The 26878-nt window shown below is 39.4% G+C and overlaps 2 protein-coding genes across 2 annotated transcripts; both read right to left on the minus strand.

Moving 5' to 3' along the window:
* Positions 1-8608: 8608 nt before the first annotated feature.
* On the minus strand, positions 8609-9583 carry LOC121747608. The gene is made up of 2 exons (XM_042141676.1): positions 9371-9583; positions 8609-9053 (listed from the first exon to the last, which is right to left on the minus strand). Exons 1-2 carry the CDS (start codon positions 9489-9491, stop codon positions 8818-8820), a joined length of 357 nt encoding a protein of 118 aa, XP_041997610.1. The 5' UTR covers positions 9492-9583; the 3' UTR covers positions 8609-8817.
* A 5673-nt stretch (positions 9584-15256) lies between these two features.
* On the minus strand, positions 15257-19700 carry LOC121748230 (phospholipase D alpha 1-like). The gene is made up of 3 exons (XM_042142460.1): positions 19366-19700; positions 15943-17839; positions 15257-15870 (listed from the first exon to the last, which is right to left on the minus strand). The coding sequence occupies exons 1-3, from the start codon at positions 19456-19458 to the stop codon at positions 15437-15439; spliced, it is 2424 nt and encodes an 807-aa protein (XP_041998394.1). The 5' UTR covers positions 19459-19700; the 3' UTR covers positions 15257-15436.
* Positions 19701-26878: the final 7178 nt, after the last annotated feature.

Below are 26878 nucleotides of genomic sequence, written 5' to 3' on the forward strand. Positions count from 1 at the left end.
TACATCTTTTAATTCACAATAAAATATACTTCATCCCATTCAAAATATAAGTCATTTTGGTTCTTTTTATTAATTCAGTTTATTATAGTTTGAATGAGAACTCTTCGCAGATATAGTAGAACAAGATAAATGTTCAGAAAGTAAATGTTCAGAAAGTAAATGAGAGTCAGTTTCTTGATGGTGTTGAAGACATATTTTTTACCTTGTCCTTAACTATTTGAGGTCGTTATGCTGATGATCTGATGTCTGAAGATTTATGCATAAATTGTGTATCTATTATCTAGAGTAGAAGCAAAAGGCAGTTGCAATAGCCAATAAGTAGAGCAACAATGATAAACTCATTCTGACATTTTATCAAACACATGATGTGCTCATGTCAATATAAATCTATTCTACTTCATCTTACAATTAATCTAACCAAAACCAGTAACAAAAATTTACAGAAAATAAAAAATACATTCGTATCAGAATGGGCAGAAAAAAAAACATGGGCAGAAAATAAAAAATATCAGAAAATACATTGAAATTTGGATGGGCAGAAATCCATTCATAACAAAAATACATTCATATCAGAAAATAAAAAATACATTCATAACAAAAAATTGGATGGGAGAAATCCATCCAAATTTTATAGAAAACCAAAAATATCATACTAGAGTCTTTCCTATCGCCGCTGCATCGATTGTGAATTTCAGTCAAAACATCAACATTATGTAGACTCAGTCGCCGATTTGCAAATTGAAGACTTCTCCACCAATTCAAATTTTACCTAAAAAATGCAAATCGTGTTTTCTACGAAACCTATTCAAAATTTGTCCAAAAAATGTAAATGGGTGACTGAGAATTGCTGCATATTCCTCTTTTCCGTCTCAGTTGCCGATTTGCAAATTGGACCCCTTATTGCATATTTTTTGGGAGAGAAACTAAAAATGGGTGAGGGTTACAGAATTTTCAATCGAGCTTCATCAATTTTTCATACTTTAGTGGAGATGAGAGAGAAAGTAACGATATCTAAGTGGAGATGAGAGAGAAAGTAACCATGCCTCCAGATATGGGAGAGAAACTAATACTACGCGGTATATGAAAAGAGGAGGAAACAGCGCGGTATATGAAAAGAAAGAGGAGGAAAGAGCACCAATTTTACCTCCAAATAGGAGAAGGATATAAAAGTAAAATCAATTACTAATTGAACCGGAAATTTTAAATTAACCGGGTTTTTAGGTAATTAAACCAGTTTATGGTTGGCCATAATGTAGCCACGTAGCATTTTCCTAATGTCAAGAAATAGAGCGGAATATTCGAGAGGAGATGATGTCAGTTGCTTCGAAAGTTGGAATGCTCAAAGCTGGAATGCAGTAGTAAAAAGTTGCTTCGAAAGTTGGAATGCTCAAAGCTGAAGCAACTCTTTTTCGATTCACCAAATCCAAATTCTTCTTCTAGATTTGTCAGTTGAGGAAATTTGCTGCCACTACCATTCTTTCTAGTGTAAATGAAATCAGAAATATCACACAATATGTTTAATAGTAGTAGTATTATTATCATGAAATTCAAGATTATACGATTTCATAATAATTTTGTAAGTAGTAGTAGCAGTATACAAGATTGTGGTTTTTATAATTTGAAAATTTCAAATACTTTAATATTACAATTATTTTTTAACAATAATAAAATTATGCGGCTACATTATTAGTTATTACTATCCACATAAGGCTTTTTTAATAGATAAATCTAACATACTTTAACTTCTAATTCTGAATAATACCATATATCCGGCTACATTCTGGATTTTGAATTGATATGATCAAAATCTAGCAATATATGAAAGTCAGTACCATACTGAAATCTACAGTGCTCTGTTATCGTATTTAATTTCTTTTCCGCGTTGGAATTATCAAAATCATGTCACTTCGCTTCCTTTTTCCCTTTATTTATTTATTTATATATTTTTATTCTTATTCCTTTTGAGTGAAAATTTGGTCTTACCGTACTTCCATTCACACAACTCAACAAAACTAAAAATACAAAAAAAATATAGTTATACACTAACAATGGTCCTATAATTTATCCAGACAAAAAACACTAAGACAGTACTCTATCTATTACTCAATATACTCTACAAATTAATTTTATGAAGTAGATATCAATATTTATGTCTGAAAAAATTATACTTGATGACATGAAAGTTTGATTTGGATAAGGGGGTGGAGGTGAAATACCTCTTGAAGTAGTTACTGTTTTGTTATCTTCCTGGGGAGTAAAGGCTGCCTGCAAGAACTCTGCAGAAACTCTAATCCAAGCTCTCTCTCTCTCTCACTCTCAAACTTGCTATTGTGGCTGAAAATTTCAAAGTGTGTAGTGGGGAAATTTGAGGGTGATAAGGAGGGGTTTTTATAGGCAAAGTGATATACTAGAGGGGCCTTAATGGGGTTGATATTTTCAGTAGTTTACAAATCATGACACATCTCCCTTTTGCTGATTTCACAGCTCCTTTATCTTAATGTAAATTGGTGCCTAGTTTGGGTACTTGGTACTTGGCCATTAAACATTTTGTTTGTTCTTGTCAGGTTGTACTTGGAGTATAAGGAGTTGTTGGTCGGTGTAAATAAACATGCCCACGGTTCACGAACCGGCGGTTCCGGTTCGGAACCGCCGGTTCCGGTTCGGTCGTCTTCGGAACCGGAACCGAACCGTGAGGCTATTTCACGGTTCCGGTTCCGGTTCCGGTTCGGAACCGCCGGTTCTCCGGCGGTTTTGGCGGTTCCGGTTTTCGAACCGGCGGAACCGCCGGTTCAATTTTTATTTTTATTTTTTTTAAATTTGAAATTTGGCTTTATACAATAAATCGGAACAAGACAATGCATAATTCAAGCACAAATAAGACGAATAAGGAGAAAATGAAATAAATTTTATTGATTTTGAGTTGTAACGGACAACGATACATTACAATTTACAATACATAAGTATACAATACAACAACATACAACAATATAATATAATTTACAAGTGTCGTTGCCTCGTGGGACTCGGAAGGTAAATAAAAAAAACATGAAATGGGGGGGAAAAAGGAAAAATTGAAAAGGGCTTGGGATCAACTTAAACTTTCAAAGTTAAACTTTTCAAATTTAAGTTGAGTTGCCTACGTATCCACAATTTTATTGAGGAATCAAAGCCCACGTAGTTCTCTTACCTTAGGATCAACCATTTTTTCTTGCAAAATGTTGCCCATTTTCTAAGCAAACACATATCAGCACGCCATATACACATTGCTGCATTTCTAATAGGGGCAATTTGATCTTCCAAAGCAATCAATGCATCTCGAACACATTGATTGCTTTGGAAGATCAAATTGCCCCTATTAGAAATGCAGCAATGTGTATATGGCGTGCTGATACGTGTTTGCTTAGAAAATGGGCAACATTTTGCAAGAAAAAATGGTTGATCCTAAGGTAAATTGTACTTGAAGATCATTAAAATATATTCCCCATTTGATAAATATCTTATTGGTGAAAAAGTGGGTATCTTTGAGGCAGATGGTACTGGAACACAAATTTATATATGGAATCTGGATGATACTTCAAGATCATATATAAATTTGTGTTCCAGTACCATTTGCCCCAAAGATATCCACTTTTTCACCAATAAGATACATATCAAATGGGGAATATATTTTAATGATACATTACAATTACAAATAAAAAAACATGAAATGGGGGGGGGGGGGGGGGAAAAATTGAAAAGGGCTTGAGCTCAACTTAAACTTTCGAAGTTAAACTTTTCAAATTTAAGTTGAGGTGCCTACGTATCCACAATTTTATTGAGGAATCAAAGCCCACGTAGTTCTCTTACCTTGCTTACCTTTTTGGTCGGCTGTGCTCGCCGTTCACCGCCCCCCGTCGACTCATTGCTAATGTTGAGTGCTCTCGCTTCTGACCTCGTCATCGCCATCGGAAGAAAATTCTTCACCATCACTCTCTACACGGAAGTCGAAATCCGGCTCTTGTGCTCTCATGTCCGCCTTTGCCCCATCGTCAAGTAACATAGTGGCTTCCATGTTCTTGGCGGAGAGATTGCTCCTTCTGTCGTTTAGGACACAACCGCCGACACTAAAAGCTTGTTCAACGGCGACGGTGGAAGCGGGAACGACGAATATCTCCTTAGCCATGATGGAGAGTATCGGAAACTCTTTGTCATGTGTTCCCCACCAATTAAGGACGTCAATTTGTTGAGTAGGAGGACCTGCATCTTGAAAAATAGAGCGCGATTCCAAATATATATCTAATTCACTAGTCGCTCTAGTCCTATTGGTTGTAGTACCGTATAGATCTTGCAATTGTGATACTACGTCGGGATCAATCATGATATTGGTAAAATCCCCTCCACCAAAATCAAATGTAGACGGACTAGGAGGAGCACGTACCTGGTGAGCGGTGTTATACCGCATTTCATATTCCGCGTAGAGAGAACGAAGTGCACTATCTAACCTTAGTTTGATTTCATCAACATCCGGAATACTTAGTTCGAAGCATTCTCCTCTTGTCAAGCCCATTTCGCGGAGTTGAGAAAAATCCAAAGCGTGCAAACAACCATAGTACATGTCTAAAATTTTATAAACACCATGCAACTTCCACTTTGGATCCAAGCATTTTGCAATCAAAAACACATTTGGAATACGTGAAAAATATTTTAACCATTTTTCAACCATGTAAAACAAAATAGCCTTCAACTCAATGAATTGAGTATTTTTCACACAAGTTTTAAAACCAATTGCCACATACATGCAATGCTCCAAAACGCGCACAGAAGTAGGATAATAAACTCCGGATAACTCAACAGTGGCATTTTTGAAAGCGCGGAATAATCGAAATAAATCCATGCTATGGTCCCAACAAGCGGGTATCAAAATCAAATCAGAAGGAACATGAGGACAACTTCTAAAAAAATCACATAAATACTCAATGTGGTTCAAAGTCGACTCCAACATATCATATGTCGAGTTCCAACGAGTTGAAACATCCAAACGAAAGTTGGTGTACCTGCATTGCTTACCATGACAATATCTCTTCCAAGCTCTACCAATAGGAGCTTTGTTATGAATCAACTTCACAGCAGTTCTAATAGGATCAACATACTTTTGCCACAAATCGATCGCATCTTGAACACACAAATTCAAAATATGGGCAATACATCGCACATGAAAATATTTACCATCAATAACAGGAGAACATGCACTGATTAGTTCATCTATGCTAGCAGTGTTAGCGCTAGCATTGTCAAAACCAATAGAAAAAATTTTATTGATCAATTGAAATTCATTCAAAACTTGAATGATCAATTGAGCAATTGCTTGTGCAGTGTGTGGTGCAGAAAATTCCCGAAATGCAATCAAACGTTTGTTTAAAGTCCAACTGTGATCAACGAAATGCACAGTGATGCCCATATACGAATTTTTACAAAAACAATAAGTCCACACATCAGAACAAATAGAAACTTTATGCCCTAAGTTAATAATAAACGTACCTAATTGCGCCTTCTTTTCCATGCATTGTCGAACAACGGCCCGAGTCATTGAAGTTCGACTCAATTTTTTTGCAGCGGCATTATAAACTTGCCGCATACTCGACTCAAAAGCATCGTTATCAAAAGCATTGAATGGAAGATGTTTCATAACGGCAAATCTAGACATCACATTAAGAGCATTTTTGTGATCATATTTCAAAAGAGTATTGCTACACGTACCTGATGTTTGGGATGAACCCGTCCCACTACCGGTCCCGACTCCATGTTGAAAGTTGAGTTGAGTTTGGGTTGGAGCGATACCAAACTCGACCGGATGCGCTTTCTCCATGTGACGGGTAAATGTACCGTATCCTCCACCCCTTCGGAATGTGTATACGTTTTCGCAATAGTTGCAATACACATTATAAGTGTTAGGATCGTTACTATCTTGTACCTTCTTGAAGTGTTTCACCATGATGTTGGAGGTTAAAGACCTGTCAGCTGGTCTAGGAGGTTGAGGAGGACGAGGTTGTCCACGACCACGCCGACTCCTTGGTGGTGGTGGGGGTGGCATTTCTTGAACCTCTTCTACCTCCTCCCCCTCCTCCTCGTCGTCATCATCATCATCGTCTTCATCAACATTCACAGGGGTTGGACTTTGTTGGGAATAGGCACCGCGACCGGGAGCACCACTACCGGTACCAACATAAGCATCGCCTTGGTATTGAGAGCGAGAGAGAGCAATAGCATGTGCCACATCTTGCTCTTCTCGAGCCTACAAAATAATATTTGTATTGTAAATACAAAATAAAATTATGAACAATAATGTAATGTAATTCAAAATTAATTAAATTAGTAGATAATAAATATTAACCTGCCACTCATCCATGTTCATTTGAGAAATTTCATCAATAACGGATCTCCGAGATGGCCTCTTGGCCTTTCCCTTTCCCTTATCAACACGACCTTCTCGGGATGAAGACATATTGCTATGTAGAAGTAGAAATGTAGAAATATGGAATAATATTTTTTTTATTTTAGCAATTGAGAAAGGAAGACAACTTATAGATAGAACTACGGGAACAAGTATAAGTGTATAACAATGCGTAATAAGAGTAGCACTTGCGTAATTAAATGGAAGCATAATAGCACAAATGAGAAATTGGAGACAAAGAGAGAGAATTGGGAGATTGAAGAGAGAAACTCTTATTAACACAAGAGTGGGGTGAATGTAAATGAGGATAGAGGGGGGTATTTATAGATAAAAATGGGGGGAAAATGGAAGAATTTCAAATTTGAAATTTGAAAAAAAAAAAAATTCAATTTTCGCAAAAACCGGCGGTTTTTGGCGGAAAACCGCCGGAACCGCCGGTTCAGTCAACGAAACCGTCTGCAAAAGCTGCGTCATGTCGCCTCGTTTCTCGCGCCGCATCCGGAAGCCCTGAACCGGCGGTTAACCGCCGGTTTTCACGGTTAACCGCCGGTTAACGGCCGGTACCGCCGGAACCGGCCGGTTTTTCAGCTGAAAAGCTGCCGCCGGTTCCCCCATCAAAATGCCTCGAAATTAGCGCCCGAACCGGCGGTTCGGCCGGTTAACCGTCGGTTCCGAACCGTCCGGAACCGCCGGTTCGGTCACGGTTCCGGTTCGAAATATCTTGAACCGGAACCGGACCGCAACCCGAATTCCGACGGTTCCGGTTCGGGAAAAAGTCCACGGTTCCGGTTCGGAACCGGAACCGGCGGTTCCGGTTCGGCGGTTAACCGCCGGAACCGGAACCGGTGGGCATGTTTAGGTGTAAAGGAGTATAGAGCTGACTTTGCTGTTTTGGCAAAGTATAGGTCCTTTATTGAGAAAGTAGTGTTGACTATCCCCTCTATTTGACAAACTTAGGACTTGGTGTATTTAATGTGTTTTGTTGTAACACTGCAGGTCTTGAAGGATGAGCCGACGGGCTGGCTGCTCCTGCTCGACGGGCTGCCTGCCTGTTTCCGCTCCACGGGCTGCCTGAGCCACTGGGCCAAAAAGCCCGGGTTAAGGAAAAAAGGCTCATCAGGTGTATTTGTGTTTCGTTGGTCGTAAGTCTAGTGACCCGAACAACACGCTTAGCTCTAGTTGTTCAAGTTCAAATCTAATTTTTTTTATATTATTTTTTTTGAAGTGTTAAACTTTAAATGCTATTAAAGTCAATAAACGTCGAAATCATCTTTATTAGCAATTAAATGCTATTTAGGCAAGTCTACAACAAAATAACCATATTTCCTTCTGATAAAAGTGATTAGAACTGGTCCAACGAACATTTGAAATAATAATAATAATAATAATAATAATAATAATAATAATAATAATAATAATAATAATAATAATAATAAAGGCAGCTAGAGAGCGGGTATTACATTTTATCTCTATTTATTTATGGAATTCCATACTGCAATAAACTATAGTTTTAAATTATCCGAGAATCATGCTCACACCATTCATTTGTTCTTATTTCAGCTTTTATAAAGCTATACCAAATATTCAAAACAAAGGAAATCGAATAATAACGTATGACAAAGATTTTGGCACATGCATTTAATTTAGTACAATATCCTCTCAATGTAGAATTTCAAATTTTGTTAGAGACTGAAACCTAACTGCTTTCTTGCATTGTCTAGAGTTTACTTCCCCATATGCACTCCTGACAATTGGTCTGTCCAACAATATTGTGACACTTGTCAGCATCTTATTGGTGGAATTATAAAATAATAGGTCAATCATAAAAGTAAGTTGATGAACAATGCCCAATCATTGGCCTCTATGCAGTTGTTAAAGGGTGAGAGATATTGGCACATAGCACCTAGTCTTGATGTATTTTATATTTGTATGTAGCCTTTTATTAGCTCACCTCACGCATTACTTATAAAACTATACAAATTTATACTAGCATGTATACCATACATCACATCCACGATCAAAATAAAATATTATAACGAGTTGATTACATAATTATGCAAAATTTGCATTCTAAAGGCCACCCCAATTTGGGTTCTATTTGTGGTGTATCATGAGAACTACTAATGATAATACTAATCAAATTTGGAATGAGAAATTAAGAAAGAAGATCATGTGCAATGCTATCACCAAACTCATTTTCTTACATGCAAACTCTCCAACAATCTTCATACACTGACACATCATCCTCGACCCCTTAAAATTGGGATCTTTGTACATACCTCAACTCTCAAATGGCCAAATCTGACCCTACCCAACTCATAGAACCAGAGTTGGACTATATTAACAAATGAAGAATTTTTTACAAAAAAACAAGAGAAGATGATTTATCAACATGAATATGTGATCTTTTGGAGGACTCTATCCCTCAAAATGCCATTGTAAAGGGCCAATCTATTGGCTGGCATTTCTTGAATTTTCCTGCCTTTCTTTAAAGTGGTTGGATTTGAATATTTGTGGAAGTTAGCCTTGTGTGATTTCCTATATTCTTCACTATTCCCAATTGGGTCCACCACATCTTCTGCAAAGTGCACCTTCTTCTTCTTCTTTATTTTCTTCCCTCCATCTGCCCACATGCACTTTTTAATTGAATTTATATATATAAAATAAATAAATAAATAAATAAATTTTCCATGTAAAATGAAACATTACAGCTAGAGTCTAAATAAAATACAATACATAAATAGTTGCATATATACATAAAAAAAGAATATATTTATCTTATCATGTTAGTATTCAAAGATCACATCACATCCATGATTCTTGGACAAAAAAAAATGAATATTCGGATTAATTTTGGTAGTCGAGAAAAGCTGTGTTTTCATTTCCCCATTTGAGCATGCAGAGGCAATCGAAAATTGGAAATTAAAGAAAATGTCAAACCTGAGGAAGGAAAATGGGAAGTGGGCTTTTGGAGGCGGAGAGCGGCGAGGAGAATCACCGTGCCGGAAAGTGCCATGGCGGTGGCGAACACCACGTTCTGTGATGACAGAATCGAAGACATGATAGCTCACGATCTATCAATTCTGACCCTCTGTGTGGAGAGAGAGAGAGAAGTGAGAAGTGAGTTGGTGATGTGATGTGAGGGAGAAGAGGGAAAATGCTTTCTTTATTTAATGTCGAATTCAACAAGTGCTGATGCACTTTTTATAATTATTTTGTCATTTCTTAATTATTTTTTACTCCATCTTGTTTCATAAAAATATGAGAGTACAAGAATTAAGATAAAATTGGTAAAGTAAAAGAGACGGGAAGAGAGTAGTTAAAGTAGTGCTAATGGGTAGTGTGATCGACATTATTATTAGTGTTTTTGGTGGTATGAGTTCTAAATAATTTGATGTATATGAGTAATAAATTGGAATAACTTTGGATAACTTTCTATAAATGAAAATGCATATATTTTTATGGGACGGATGGAGTATTAAGGACGTTGAAGGCTATATTTATTTCTTTGAGATGAGGATATATTTATTTTTATTTCTTTATTGTCGATCCTTTGGATGAGTTTCTTAGATGAGGATATTCTAATTTTACTAATAGAACTAGAATTTATTCGTATGAGGTTTTTGCCTTAAAGATTTGATGACGTCTTGAGTTTTTGTGTGCAATGCTCTCTAATCTTTTGGTTGTGGGTCTTGTGGCTAATATTAGTGTGCTACTCTCTCCGTATTCAAAAAATATAAACATTGCACAATTTGTAAAGTAAGTGAGAAAAATCGGTACAGTAAGAGAGAAGAAAAGAAAAATGAGTAAAGTACGAGAGAGGAAGAGAAAAGTAGTGAAAGTAGAGTTAGTGGATTGTGGGTCCATGTCCCAAAATAGAAGATTCTAAAGTTTCTATTTTTAAGGAATGAACCAAAATGAAAATAGTTGCTATTTTTAAAAAACGGAGGGAGTATTTGACTTTATAGTCATATTAGCTAATCATATTTCTAATAGGAGTAAGATTTAATCAAGATTATTAAATTTTAATAAGGCTGATTTAATGTAATTAGAATGGTTTACTAAGAGTAGCTCATCTTTAAAAGTTGGGTCAAGAAGTCACAATTTTTGTCTTGTCATAAAAGAAAAACTATAAAAAAGAAACAGACTAATTATAATCTTTTCTCAGGTGGGATGAAATATTAAGCTTCGTAGATGTTGTATATATATACGACGAAATCTGCAAGGTAAATTCTGTATTATTTGTTCATACTAGCAAATAGTGGTAGTAATTAAACATTTTCCAAACCAATCAAATATTAATTGTTGTTCTAGAAACGCCGCCTGATAGAGCCATTTTTGTTGTTCATATGGGTAAGATTTGGGAATCGAACCCATTTTATATTTACTTGATAAAATTTTGGACATATTATTAAGTAGATATATTTTTATTTATTTATTTATTTATAAATCAAATTAAATTATTTCAACCCATCTTTCAGTTTATTTTTCCTTTACGTAAGACCGATCTTAACCAACTTTCGCTTTTCGTACTTATTAAAGTTTATTTTTCTGGATCGAGATAAGATAGTACTATATGGAACTCCCCTCATTTTGTAATATGGAGTACTACTAATTTTTAGGGTATGTTTTGAAATTAGTATATACTTTCTGCATTAGAATATCTGTATTAACTTTTCTTTACCTTGATATATTCCTAGATAATTTTCTTTGAAATGACATTTTTTCGTAGAATGAATAAATAAATAAGATTCTTGATAGAAATTTAAAAGGTTCAATTCATCCTAGAATCAATTGATGACTGAAGAAGATCTTATGAGACTTGTACTACTTATAATGAATTCAATTCTTCCTTTATACAAACTAGTATCACACACGTGTGTTACACAACTTATATAAATTTAAGTTATGAATTAATTAATTGAATAGGATGAGAAATAAGATGATTACATAGACTTTAAAAATCACAAATACATTAAGATAAAAATAAATAAAATTAACATAAAATAATAAAATACTCCTAATAGTAGTACATTAATTTTGCAAAAACACTTTATAATCGACCTTAATAGTAGTATCATAAGTGCTACAACCATCTTCAACAAAATAAATTAAATTTTTTAAATATTCACTACTCATAAAAGGGGCAGCAATGGGGCGGACGATATTCGCCATCGTCCGCGTAGGCCGCAATGGGGTGGACGATGGGCATCGTCCGCCCTATAATCCGCGCCCTTAGTATAGGGCGCGACAATCGTCCGCGGCCTATGTCACGCACCCGCAATGGGGCGGACGATGGCGGGCCCGGACGATGCGCGCCATCGGGCGTGCCATCGTCCGCCCCATTGCAGATGGCCTAAAAGGCAAAAACACGAAGCCCCTAATTTCTAATGGCCCGCTACAATCGGCTGGACAAGAAAATAAAGAAGACAAAATACTGTTTTAGGGTTTCCAACAGAGAAGTAGATAAAAAAATTTAAATTAAATTCTAATTATATTTACTCATGAAATGGTACCATAAATAAAATAATAGAAAAAAATTCTTCACCAAACTTTGTTTTATAGATAAATTGATAAATAGTGGCACCAAACTGTCCTCTGCATAAAGTAGAATTTTGTGTAAAATACCATTAATAAATAAATGAAATAATGCAAATGGATACAATTTATTAAGAACTAATTCAGTAATTATTATTTGTAAACACAATACATGAATTACCCTAAATTTAATGAAAATGTGTTGCTTATTACAATAAATCAAAATTAACCATTGAAATTAATAATTACCACAAATAAAAAAATGTATTACTATAATAATAAAAAAGTGCCAATTCTGAGCAGAAGCTAATTAATTTAGATGAATGACGGCCGTTGATTGAGCAGATTATATGGCTACGGCCTCACGTTGGTAAAATATATTAATCCATAAAAATAATTGTTGCTAAATATAAAGTGCCTCAATAGGCAAAATATAACATGTGGCCAAGCAATTAATATGCAAAATCAAATCCAATCTGAACGTTAGAACTTATAAGTTTTAGAGTTTTCCTATCCTACCTTATGCCATCAATAGACAGAGTTTTAGAATGCTGTCACTATACCGTCCCTTAAAACACTATTTACAGGCCCCATTGTACTTTTTTACCTCATCCCTTAACTAAGGGACGGAACCTACAACCCTCCGTCTCTTAAACCGTCCCTTAAATTACTATTCATTCAATTTCATTTTTTTTTATTTTTTTTCCACCAAATTCAATTAATAAAAAACACACTTCATTAAAAATAAAATAACATTAAAACATAAAATAAAAATACAACTTAACATTAAAAAAAATAAAAAAAGACATAACTAAAATCCTAAAAAAAATAAAAATGACATAATTTAAAATACAATTTTATAGAAAATAAAAAAACTACTCCGCCGGTGAATCATCCCCCGAAGACGGTGGAGGTGCCATGAGGCCACTTGGAGGCGGGATACCAAGTTGTGCCGCCATAAACAGGACTCCGTTAAGCCAGGCTTCGTATTGGGTGGGCGTAAAGCGGGAAGTGTCCGCCATTGTGGCGGTAATGTACATGGACATAAGGGAGTTCGAGGGTCCCCCCGAGCCCGAGCCCGAGCCCGCCTGGCTTGATTCGGCTCGGCCTCTCCTCCCTCTAGCCGCCTTCGCCGCATTTCTCCTTTGCGGCCGACGGCGCCCACGGGAGGACCCCCCGGCATCGTCTGTCAGGGTCTCCTTCTCCTGCGAGACAAACTCTTGTGGCCCGATGCCCGAACTGCCCTCACCAGACGAGTATTGGCAACTCGTCGTGTGCTTCGTGCGCTTCAAGGTCGAGCCCGAGCTGGACCGCACACCGCCGGCCCACCTTTCCTCGTCCCTGATGACCTCCCAAACATCGGCATATTTGAATTGTTTGTCGGTGTCTTCGTAGTAGACCCGCAAAGCCGACCTCAGAATGTCGGCTCCCGTGGCTCCGCTTTAGTACTGAGCCGCTTCATTCTTGTAGATGCCGCAGAATCGTTTGACCTCTCTGTCGACTCGGTCAAAGTGAGCGCGAAGCATCTTATATGTGCGGCGGTGGGTCTTTTTCGGCTTAATCTCGTGGTAGGCCTAGGTGACCTTTTCCCAGAAGCACTTCCGGGGTTGTTGATTCCCGACGATGGGATCGTACGAGACGCTGATCCAGGCATTGTACACAGCCAGCTTTTCTTTGGGGCCGTACGGATGCCGGCCTAGATCCTCCTCCTCCTCCGCCCTGGAGCCTCCCCCGCCTCGGCCTTCTTCCGGAGTAGGTTGAACCGGATAATCCTCCCGAATCTGGGATAATCCCTGCGAATACCGCAGGGCGGAGGGACGGGCGTATGCATCAACATCAAAATTGGGTGGTTGGTACCCCCCGGCGTGCCCGAACCCTTGGTGCCCAGCGTCGACGAACCGGAACCGGAGCCGCCACCGCCGGAGTTTCTGTCATCAGATATTTTGTGATGAGATGTTAGATGAAAATTGGAGAGGAAATGGAGATGGATTGGGAAGAATAGATGTGTAGTTGTGTGTGAAATGAGGATGAAATAAGAGTATTTATAGAGTAAAAAAATATAAAAAGGAAAAAAAGGCTCTATTAACGGTAATATTACCGTTTAACATTTATTTTAATTTTTTTATTTAATTCGATTTAAAAAAATAAATTATTGCGCCAGCTTGACGATGCCCACCCACGGGACGGCGAGTGGGCGCCACGCATGGCCTGGGAGCGCGCCACGTCGTCTCGGCACGTATCGAGCCGTCCCGCGTTTCGTCGCGGCGGGACGGGTTGCGTGACGGGCTGGTGACGGGACGAGACGCTGCAATGCGTTCCGCCCAGGTTCCGTCGCTGCGAAACGAAACACGGGCCACCCGCGTGACGCGTTGCTGGTGGCCTTAGCACCACCTCTCAATCCTAAAACATGAAATGCGCTTCCACCGATGTTACACAATGGCACGCCGGTAGCGCAGTGCAAGATAAGATCCAAATGGTCTGTTATGGTACTAACGACCAGCCTTTTAAATTTCACTCAACGAATCAACCAAGGTATCTCTAAACTATAAATCAAACTTTCGCTAATTTTTTTTTTTTTGAATAAATGTTAACTTACCATTCATTATTTTTTCTTGAATGTATTCCTGTTACATCTATTTTTTCTTCTGCTCCTTGTGGCAAGTTCTCCATTTGTTACTTATAGATTGCTGCAAAAAAATGTAAAGGTTATGATAGCTGTTCATCTTCTTTGTATTGTTAATATATAGATTGAATAGGATAAAAATACATAAAAACAACAAAGAAATATACGAAACTTAATATGAATATAACACATAAAAGATAGAATAAAATTTTTAATTATTGGAATTGGTATTTATAGAAGATTTTTGTAGGGTATGATATCGTTTAATGACTTTTAGTGTGCTAAATGACATTTATTTTAAATTAAATTAATAATAAATGTGTCATAATTTATTTTGCCTTTCAATATAATAACTGCAAAATTTAGATGTCAATTAATCAATAATTAATTTTCAATCATGGTAAACGATAATTATAAGTTATTTAATATAATATGTTAAATATGACCGTTACTGACTTTAAAGTTTAATAATTTTCGTAATTGCATTTACATCCCTTAATTCTCAAAATTCGTCTTTTATATATGTATAGGTAGATTAATATGAGATAATTACTATATTTTTATTTTTAGTTTCAATTGCCAAACATTATTACTAGAAAATGAATGTTATTTGTTCCATACATATTACACATTATAATAGATAGAAATTTGTATCAGCCGCATTATTAATTCGAACGCTTGATACAGATTAATTGAAATAATCCCAAGTGCACAACAATTTGAATGCAAGAAACCATACATTGAAGACTTGAAATGCACCTAAAACAGATAAACCGCAACTGATTTATTATAGTTGAAGATAGATGGGTGATTTGTTATTAATGACACGAGCTAATAAAGCTAAATCAAGTAGTAAGAATAGGAGGGATGTAAGCTGCCTTGGTGCCAAGAACTCGAGCATTGGTATCGGGGAAATTCTCCATCCCCGGCAGCTGCGTTACCGTCCCGTCCTCCGCCACGTCGACGGGATAGTTTAGCAAGTGGGCCGGAAGGTCCCTTTCCAACCCCTCCCGCGTGTATACATCCCAATTCTGCCTCGCAATCCCGTTCACTTTCTGAATACACTCCAGGCTCTCCGGATAGCTAAACGAGTTGTCGAGCATCCCCGTGTGCTCGTACCACAGCGCCATCCGGAAGCCATGCACCTGCCCTCTCGCCGGCTGCTGCCCTGACAGATGGTAAGGCTGGTACGCCCCCATCGCGATCTCCGAGTCCCTCGACCCCGCCATCGACCTCTCGTTGATGTTCGCCGATCCAACGATGATGTACTCGTCATCCACTGCATCATGTAGACTACATATGAGTTTGTTCTGCGTGAATTTGATATGAATATTTTAATTTATTAACGTACCGATCATCATCTTGGAGTGGACGTAGATCATGGTCCTCCTGTTCGCCTGAGCTCTGCCGTAGTCTGAGTTGGGGTCAGGCTTTTCGGCAGGCTCGTACTCCCCGGGCTTCTTGACCTCCCTGTTGCCTAGGCAGAAGAAGGTCAAGTAGTCCTTGGGGTTGGCCACGATTCCTTTGGCCCCAAGTGTTTCGATGATGTCAGTGTACATCATCTGCATCGTCCTCCTCTGCCAGTCGAGTATCGCCTGAACAGACTGGCTCTCCGGGAATCCCTCCGGCCACATGGGGAGAACCACGTACACTCTGAAGGGCTCCCCTCTCTCGATCTTCGATGCGATTTTAAGCGAGATCTCCCTCGGGATCACGTGCAGTGCTTCGATATCCGCATCGTTTATGTCCTTGGAGTTCCACGCGTAGGAGCTGCCTAGGAAGTACTGATTCTCGATGTAGATGAATCTGTTCGCCCTGCGAATAGCGTGGATGTAGGCGTCCTGTATGCTCCGGTCGATGATGTTGTCTTTCCCGCTCACGAGGCCGACCTTGGCCGCCTCCTCGGGTTTGTCCGGGAAGCCAAACGCCGCCCCTCCATCGATGGAACGGAAGACCTGCACGGTCCACGTCTCTGGATCATCAGGGAATGTCACCGGAGACGGTGGGATTATGATGCTCCGGAGCTCGTTCATGTTAAGGAGCAAGTCCTTCTCTCCCTGCTTCCTCCACCTCTGCTCGAAATTAAACAGGACATCCCACGCTGCGGGGCCTTCCAGCTTACAATGTATGTCGTGCCACGGCTCCCTCGGCCCGCCTTTCGTGATGGTGGCGCCCTCGATGTTCCCCTGATGGAAATCGTCGTGGTGGGAGGTGGCCAGCGTCCTGAAAAGCGGGTGAAACTGCGTGTCGTAGCGCCCATCGCAGAGATCGATCCCGCCCACGAAGCTCACGATCCTCCTCATCTGGTCGACGCTGCTAGGCATGGCAGCGTCCACCACCACCGTCTTCTGATGGTGCGTGAACATCGTCCCAATAGCGATGTTCTGCACCAATGTCGCCCCATCGTCCGGGTTTCGCCCGCAGAGCACGCAGTGCACTTCAGTCCCGTTGAAGTAGTTGAACGTCTCCTCGTCGTGCGTGACCATCAATCCGTCCGTTTTCAGGAAGCCAACGGAGGTCCGGTCATCCCACACCAGCATGAGGACGCGGACGCCCTCGTTGGCCTTCCTGAGAAGGAGCTCCCCAAGGGTGGCGTCCCCGCCAGCCTTGGGGCGCCGCGTGTCCCTCACGAGAGTGATCTCCGTGTAAACAGACCACCCCGTGATGTATATGAAGTGCTTGGCATCGTTGATGGCGTCGAAGATATCCTCCCAGCAGCGGTGAGGTTCGTAGAACTTTCCCCCGGAGAGGGGTATCCGCGGGATGAATTCATCGGGGACGTGGGCGTCCTGGTAGAGCGTGACCTTACACTCCTTCCTCTGCGGGAAGAAAGTGTAAGGCACCCCTGGGAAGTTGGGGGTCTTGAGGCCGTGAGCGTAGAAGCGCTCGCGGCTGACGTCAAAGAAGTGGAGCTTGACGTGGATCTTGGAATTGCCATCGATTGGCTTGCGGTTGGTGTCGAGGATCTCGAGCCAGGTGTCGATCTCGTCACCTTTGAGCAGGTCGGAGACGGGTAAGTATGCGCGGCCGATGAGCTCGGCGCCAACGGGCTTGCTGATCTTGACGCTGACGACGACCTCGGAGGCCATATGGGCGCAGTAGATGTGGAAGGACTCGTACCATCTGGGGGTTGAAGTCTGGTCGAGCTTACGGGTGCGGCCGACGCGGGCTCGTTCGAGGTCGATCGTCGCGTACATCTTCGAGGAGGCGTCGCCCAGCCCCAGCACGTGCTCCACGCCTTCTACTGCCTGCATTTTGCAAACATGTATTTCTTATTATCACTCCAATGAATTGGATCTCATTAAGTTCTATGGTAAACTCAAACCATTCGTTTCCACACAACGCATTCACATGGTAGAATATTTTTCAAGAGTTTTAGTGTTGAAAGATGGATGAAGTATAATTATTTTTTCTATATATATTTTGTAATATTTATTTAATAGTTATAGTATTAATAAGCATTAAATCATAGTACTATCATTCTTGTTAAACTTTAAGTAAAAATGTCATTCTTATCTTAATAAACCAAATACCACCATGGTGTATTAGATGCTATTCAAATCGTTCGTTAAGTTGAAACAAAAATATGTGCACACACTAATTACATAACATAGATTCATTTCGAACGTAATTTATAAACCTATCAATTAATAAAATCACTCACAATTCAAACGGAATACAACTAATAGACTCGATTCATTACCCTATCAAGCTTAGCTGAACATAATTTATCAAATCGAACCTATTTTTGCAGTAGATTGATTTATTTATTCTTATATACTATTGCTTAGGGATATTAAAATAAGAAGCCAATAGAAATAATGCACGAGAATGGTATTTAAAGCTTGAAAGCCAATCAGTCAACATCTACGGCTCCTTATTTTAATAACTCCATGATGGCTTTTATCAACTGGTAATCATTCGTTATTAAGATTTTGAAACAAATTTTTAGTACTACTAATATACTCTTTAAGATGTCGGCAAGTTCCCGATTAATATTTTGCAAGTAAATTAAGTTCCATATACCTCAAATAAATCACAACAACTTTTGCCCAAAATATAATGACATTCAGTAAACACATTTTGTGTCGTTTTAATTATTATTATTACTCACTCGTATTTATACAGATCTAGAAGTAAACCATCGCTTTCACCTAAAATTTGATCTTACTACGGATTGATATTAAAATGTTTAAATTAAAACCCGCAAAATTAATTGTAGCACGACCACAGAAAATAATTCGAAAGAGATAACCACAAGCGTCAAATCTTGATTTCAGCTTAATATATTAAAGAATGGCAAATATCCTATCCCGATCAGGAATCTTGGTCTCGGCCACATATTTTAAAATCTTTAAATGTTGCGCTTTGCGGTAAAAAGGGTAATTGGTATTAATGTACTTTTAAAGTCGAAGTTAAATTATTAAGTAAAAATATAGACATTTTTCATCTTGGAACATCCTATAAAAATATCTTATTCTATTTTTAATAAATTCTCTCTAATAAGATGACTCTGCTTTTCACTAATAATCCTGTAAAACTTTTTAATATCTGGAGTATTACTCAGAAAAAGCAAATCTCAGGAACATATATACAGTAATTTAGAATAAAGACGGATTTATGAAAGTAAGTAATTTTTTTAAAATAAGATCACTAGCTTCGATAATTACGACTCACAAGTAATGCACAACGATTTAATCTGGAAAAATGAGAAGAAATAAAAATGTGGAGATCAAAAGTAGAACTGAAAGAAGAAAGGAAAGGTTTGGATTACCTTACGGAAAAACAAGCCGACGGCACCAATGTGCAATTTGTCGACCTCATAGACAGTGGCGTGAAGATCTCCATGAAGTAGCATCTGCGCCATCTTCTTCGATCGATCTTTTCAGATAATTGATCTCTCTTCTCTGCTTGTTACTTAATTTTTGTTTCTTCTCAAGCTTGGAGATTTGGCTTGTGGTTTATATTGAAGATAAGGACTCAGGAAACGAGGAATCCAGTACACAAATAATTCAATTATTTAGAGAGAGAGAGAGAGATTGTGTGTGAAAGAGGAAAGAGGAAAGAGGAAAGAGGAAAGAGGAATTAAGTTCAACAAGATGATCTCGTTACATAGTACTGTATTTTGTCGCCCATATTCGATTAGGTAATAGTACTGAAAACTAAAAAGTACAGTAAATCACATTTCTTTGAAACAATAAATAGGTCTTTGAAAATTATTAATCACATTTCTTATCTTTTTCCATTTTTTAATTTAATTTTTGAAAGCATACTTAAAACTACATTCCTCTTCGACTCCAACCCTCAGTACGATCCGTATTTCAGCAAGGATTCGTACGGGCTCTCCGACATGGAGTCATCCCCCACCCGCCCCTCCGCTCGCGGTCGCACCCCCGCCGTCTCCTCGGCATCCGCGCCCAAGGAGCGGAAGAAGAGGAACAGACACCGAGCCCAGAAGTTGCCGCCTCCGGAGGTGAACGAAGAATTCGCCCCAGGGAGGACGAACTACAGCCCCGAAGAAAGCGTTCTTTTGACGTAGTGTTGGGTTGATATTCCAGAGGATCCGGTGTTTGCCAACAACCAAAAACAAATCGCGTACTGAGAGCGCATCGCCGATCGCTACAACGAATCCAAGCCGCCGACCCCGTACAAGCGCCACATGGAGCAGCTGCGCAAGCATTGGGATCAAATCAAGAAGTAGCTCAATTTGTTCTCGGCGGAGTGTACGAAGTGCTTGAGGGGGCAGGGCAGCGACGAGAATTTGAACGATGTGCGCGATAAAGCGCTCGCGTCGTACATTTCACTGTACGACGAGTTCAAGCACTACTCCTCATGGCTCATCGTGAAGGAGAAGCAGAAGTTCCAAGGAGGGATTATGCCCATATCGTCTGCGAGGAAGAGGACGAAGAACACGACTACCGGTGATTATACGAGCAGCGAGAGCGGTGCCCCATTGGCAACAAGGCTGCCAAGAACAACGGCAAGACGAAGGCGACGACCTCACAGAACACGACCCCGACTCCGACCGCGGCCCCAGCCCATACTTCGGCTGCGGCTCATGCATACGGGGAATTGGTGAGGGCCGTCAACAAGAGGACGTTGTTGGACACGCACAACGCCCTCAGGAAGACGAACGAACCGGATGAAGCCCAGTACCTCAAGAAGATGATTGAGAATCTCTAGCGCCAGTTGGGAATGCTTTAGACTATCCTCTTTATATGTAGTGCACTTGTTTTTATTTCCATTTTTGTAACTTTTTTAATTAAGTAAATGTAGGATTTGCCTTTGAATTGTGGTGTTTTTTTATTTATTTTGGTTGACATATTTGCATACATAAAAATTAAATACAAAATAGAAGTATAAAAATTATAAGGCGGACTATAGGACATCTCATTGCAGGTATAAAGGTATGATGATAAAATGATGATGTGGCGAAAGATAGGGCGCCCCATTGTGGATGCTATTACAACCATAGAAGCTATTACAACCATAGAAATCATTACCGTATATATTCGTATATTTAGAAATCATTACTGTATATATTCGTACATTTTTTACACAAAACATGCATTTATATTACCGAAATTGAAATGCAAAAGCTATATTCCCACGTGGGGACACGGAACTGTCTTTTCGGAGAGATTTCAGTGAAAAATGTGACAAGATTCATACTGCTACAATTTGTTAATTTCACACGGGGATTAATCACTTTTTATTTTTTTCCCTTTTTTTTATTTAAGATATCATAGAGTATCGATTCATTCAAGCTACGAGAGATTATAAGTTAACCTATGATTAATTATCTCTTTTCCCTACGGTTTGCAACTTAAATTTGACACTATCGTTTAGGAGTATTTTTTCCTTACAATTAAAATAACCGTTTTATTGAGTGCAAAATTTACGATATTTAAACATACGATTAGTGGTGGATATTAAGTACACTATACTACTCCATTAAACACCACACGTGAAAATATTTTTCGAATTTGGGACAGTATCACTTTCGGTTTACGAAAGAAAATTTCGAGAATGGGTGAAAAACGTGACTCTATTTTTAATCTTTTTGTTGGAGACGATGATCGCTCGCCATTTCTGACGTTAGGAGATAAATAAAGCATCGATATATTCAAACATCATTTAATTTTATTTAATACCGTACAATCCCACTCCTTTTTTACGGCTTCCAGTAAAATGTTGAATTCGAGAATCGGCATCTATCATTAAAAATACTCTCATTCAGATTCAGTGTTCTAAATAAGAAATATTTTCGGTACAACTAAAATTATACTATACACTTTTAACGTGTGTTTTTCTATGTTTGTTTTTTTATTATCTTAAATTACTAATATAGTAAGTCAGGTATTGATAAAATACAAACTTTAAATATTGTACGAACTCTAAACTTTTTAACACAATATCAACACAATGTCAACATAGTATTAAATTTTAAGATTTTGATGTCAATACAATGTCAACACACCATCAATCATTGACTCTGTGTTGATATTTTCTGTTGCTACTATTTTGTCATCTATTAACATTTTCTAACGATCCAGATCGTAATTTGAAGTTTGTACAATATTTAGAGTTTGCATTTGATTATATCCCACAATAAGTAATAATGTATTCGTCACATACAATTTTATGGTTATATGTGATTAATCTGGGATCTGGTCATTTAACTAATATTCCCTTTATCTAGCGAAAACACCTCACTTTTTTTTATATTTATTCCAATAGGAAAAAATCATTTCTAAAAATTAAAAAAATATTTATTTTACTATCCCTTCATTTAATATACAATACAATATTAAATAAAATCTTGTGACATTTAATGAATGGGCACTTTCTTAGATCATCTTCAACTATGCACCAAAATTTATTTTTGGCGTACAAACTTCTCCAACCATACATTAAACACAAATCTATTTTTGAATTTTCTATGGAATAACATCAGTTATGGTGCTAGTATAGTGCAAATTTTTAAGTATATCTATTAAAGATATTATTTTTAATCAAGCTTTGTCCCCCTCTTCAGTAATGTACCTATTTTTTAACAATATCACCACGCCTACATTTTGGCATTACCTAGTCAGATGGGGCACCATCGCTAGTCGCTACGATCCTTATGCTTAATTTCACATTAATGTTTGTGGTCTTCCAATGCCTAAATTCGGATCTCATAACGTTTTTAAATTGTAATTGTTGAAACATTGTGCGTCTTTTTTCCCAAAGTTATAAACATGATATTTACAAAAAATAAAAAAATATTTTATGACAAAATACGATATTTTTTTTCTTTCAAATGCGATATCTAGTGTGTTTTTCTTTCAAGGAGATTTGTAAAAATAAAAATAGGAGTATATAAATCTGTATAATGGAGTTGGTTGGTGTGGCTTGTAAGTACATAAATGATTCAATTATCCTCCAACAAATGAATGAATTTTCGAGCTATGTTTTGCCTTTCATCATGCATGAAATGGATGGTGGGGCCCGGCCCGGTTCAACAATAATGTCCCTTCGCTTTCGTCCTTATTTTCATTATCCAATAGAGGAGTGGACCCCACTCATCACCAGCGACCTGTCACGTGCCTAAGAGCATCCAATACGCGTCCCGCGCGGCTCGCGTTCCGTCCCGGGACGCGTTGCAACGTTCGTCCCGTCCTATATCCCGTCCCCAGCCTGTCCCGTAGCCCGTATCCGCGAGACAAGGGACGCACCGGCCCATCACGCGCCCGGGCGACGTGTCGCGCCCCCGATGCATGTGTGACGCCCACTCGCTTGCCCGCGAGTGGGCGTCACGCATGCAGGACGCAATAATTCATTTTTTTAAAAAAATTTTGAATTTTAATAAAAAAAAATTAATTTTCAAACGGTAATATTACGGTTAATTTTTTATTTTCCTTTTTAAAAAATTTTTTTTACTCTATAAATAATCCTATTTCATACTCATTTCAAACACAAACACACATCTATTCCTCTCAAATCCTCTCTATCACTCCAATTTCCATCTTAAATCAACTCAAACAAATGGATCCTTTTGAGTAAATGCGTCAATTAATGGAACAATCACTTGAAGAAGATCGACGACGAGAGGCGGAGGAAGCCGCGCCACCCCCATGACGCTCCCGGAAGTACATCAATCGGAACCGGGAGGAAGCCGCCGCACGGTTAGTACACGACTACTTCTGCGATAACCCGATTTGGGGAGATACCTACTTCCGTCGCCGTTTCCGCATGAGTAAACCGCTATTTCTCCACATAGCGAATACTTTGGCGGCCCGAGAAGAGTTCTTCCGAGAAGGGTTCGACGCGGTCGGCCGTCCCAGCCACACGACGCTGCAGAAATGTACTGCAGCCATCCGTCAGCTTGCGACTGGACAAACGGCCGACATATTCGACTAATACCTCCACATCGGAGACACCACTAGGCGCATATGCTTGCTCAACTTCTGCAGAGGCGTCCGGGCAGCCTTCAGTGACGAATTTCTCCGTAGGCCAAGCACGGACGATTGTCAGTTCCTCCTCAACTTGCACCAACAAGTGTACGGATTCCCCGTCGATTGCATGCACTGGCAATGGAAGAATTGCCCGTTGGCTTGGAGGGGGTCCTACACGAGCGGCCACAAAGACACCCACCCAACCGTTGTACTCGAGGCCGTTGCCGACTACCGGCTTTGGATCTGGCACGCGTACTTCAGGGTCCCTGGCTCGAACAACGACGTAAACATGCTCCACCAGTCCGACCTCTTTACCGAAATTTTGGATGGTAAAGCGCCGGCCATCAACTTCGTCGCCAACAACCGGCTGTATAAAATGAGGTATTATCTCGCCGACGGCATCTACCCGAAGTGGCCGACCTTCGTGAAGATGTGCAGCAGGCCTGCGAACCCAAAGCAGGCTCTTTTTGCGCAGAAGCAGGAGGCTGCGCGCAAGGATGTGGAGAGGGCGTTCGGGGTTCTCCAAGCGCGCTTCAACATCATCAAAGCCCCGGCTCGTTCGTGGTTCATGGAGAGCATGGTCGACATCATGTATACGTGCATAATCTTGCACAACATGATTATCCGAGACGAAGGACCCAATGCAGAAAATTGGTTCGACCCCGAATCCCCCGGAAGTTCAACCGCAAGTAGTCCGCCGCGAAGTGGAGCGCATCCGTCTATACAAGAACGGTTGGCTATTCGGGCAAGGACACGCGGCTCTAGCGCCCACACCCAACTCCAAGAGGATCTAATTGAGCCCATTTGGGAAAACTTTGGCGGAGAAGATTAAATTATGTCATTTTTATTTTTTTAAAATTTTAACTATGTCTTTTTTTTTAAGTTTAAGTTGTAATGTTGTTTTAATTTTAATGAATTGTGTTTGTTTAAATTGAATTGGGTTGGAAAAAAAATAAAAAATGAAATTGAATGAATAGTAATTAAGGGATCGAGGAAAAAAGGACAGTGGAGCCCTTAAATAGTGGTCAAATAATAGTTAAGGGACGGTATAGAGACAGCGTAGTGGATGACCTAACCGGAAAAACCACGATGGACATATTTTTTATTTGTTCACAATTTTACGAAATTTCATCGTCAAGATTAAAGGAGGGCTATTAATACAACTTTATAAGAGTAGATCATGATTCGTGGAATAATTGAATGCAAGACTTACCAAAATAGTTATTCGAATTTCTCTCAATTCTACATTTGTTTCCATTTAATTAAAAAAATTGACTAGTGCATTTTACTCTACTAAAGCATATATATACGCATAAACACCTTCTTTTATGGAGTAGTATATTAATTAAATCTATAATCTACTGGCTTGAGGGAAAGCATTCTACTATCTAATTTGATTTTGTGTTTATGTGTTTATTAGAACTAGAAAATGTGTGGCGCATCCAATAAAGCCAATAAACAAAACGTGTATGGCTATATATATTGATCGTGATATAATTTGTAGCCTAGTCTAAGCAATCTTGATCAATCAAACATGAGAAAAAAAAAATTAGCAACACGTATGTAGATTTACAAAATTGACAAGTGAGTCTCGCCACTATTAGAGCATCAACAATGGAGGCGTCAAAACCGCGACGACGATTTTTCACCGACGCCGGTTCTGACGCCGAACCATTGCGACCGGCGTCGGCGAAATCGGCGTCAATTTCGGCGTACCCATGCCGATTCGTATGGTGACGCCGGTTCTAACACCGATCCTCACGGCGCCATTGTAGGCCCCGGATCGGCGTCAGACCGGCGTCAGAATTTAATTTTTTTTTTCGAAAACACTAAATATACGCGCTTTGGACGTCATTTTCATTCGCACCACTTGTTTTAACGAGTACTCTCTCTATCTTTCTTTCTGTACAAGATCAATTTAAGAAATGAGTAATGCCGGTGGTAGTGGTGGTGGTAGTGATGGGGATGCTGATGAGTACGAGCGTATGCTGAACGAAAAGCTAGATGCCTATACGAGTCGTGAGGTTGATCGATGGATGCAGAGTTATATGCAGAGTCCTCGAGGCCGTAGCTGATTACCGGTTGTGGATTTGGCATGCGTATTTTGGAATAGCCGGTTCGAACAACGACCTAAACGTCCTCAACTCGTCGCCCCTTTTCAACGAGCAGTGCCTGGGTGTCGGTCCGGCCATCAGTTTTGTCGTCGACGGCAACCAGCATGATATGAGCTACTACTTGGCGGATGGGATATACCCTAGGTGGCCCGTCTTTGTGAAGACGATCCGGTGCGCATCAGATGCGAAGAAGGCCTACTTTGCGACGCTGCAGGAGTCGGAGCGAAAGGACGTGGAGCGCGCATTTGGTGTGCTTCAGGCGCGATGGGCTGCAGTTAAGGGACCAACGCGTTTGTGGCATGTCGACTGCATTGCTGATATAATGTACGCCTGTATTATCATGCACAACATGATTGTCGAAGATGAAGGTATACAACTGACTGATTGGGCCAATGACGATGATGAAGCCGGTCCAAGCCACGGCGTCGCCGCCGCCAACGTACGGGTGGGGTACCTCACGATGAAGAAGCCCTTCTCCAAGCACATGCCGACATGCGTCAGACGTAGGCTCATATTCGACTCCAAAAGGATTTAATTGAAGAGTTGTGGGCGCAGAGGATTGGAAGGCATTAGTTTTTATTTAAATTTATGTAATTTTTTTAAATGTATTTTTTTAAAATTATTGTACTTTTTGAAATTTTAATAGTATTATTCAATTTTCCTGTATTTATCTCGTAAATTAAATTCTGTATGTTGCTACAATTGTAAATTAAATTTATATAATTGTTATTAG

Source organism: Salvia splendens, chromosome 9 (genome assembly GCF_004379255.2).
Source record: "Salvia splendens isolate huo1 chromosome 9, SspV2, whole genome shotgun sequence".
NCBI lineage: Eukaryota > Viridiplantae > Streptophyta > Magnoliopsida > Lamiales > Lamiaceae > Salvia > Salvia splendens.

Coding starts and splice junctions, on each gene's coding strand:
- LOC121747608 (XM_042141676.1), bottom strand. CDS start 9,491: ATGTCTTCGATTCTGTCATCACAGAACGTGGTGTTCGCCACCGCCATG. Junction 9,054..9,370: donor TTCCCATTTTCCTTCCTCAG/GTTTGACATTTT, acceptor GCATGTGGGCAG/ATGGAGGGAAGAAAATAAAG.
- LOC121748230 (XM_042142460.1), bottom strand. CDS start 19,458: ATGGCGCAGATGCTACTTCATGGAGATCTTCACGCCACTGTCTATGAG. Junction 17,840..19,365: donor TCGGCTTGTTTTTCCGTAAG/GTAATCCAAACC, acceptor TGCAAAATGCAG/GCAGTAGAAGGCGTGGAGCA. Junction 15,871..15,942: donor CCACTCCAAGATGATGATCG/GTACGTTAATAA, acceptor TACATGATGCAG/TGGATGACGAGTACATCATC.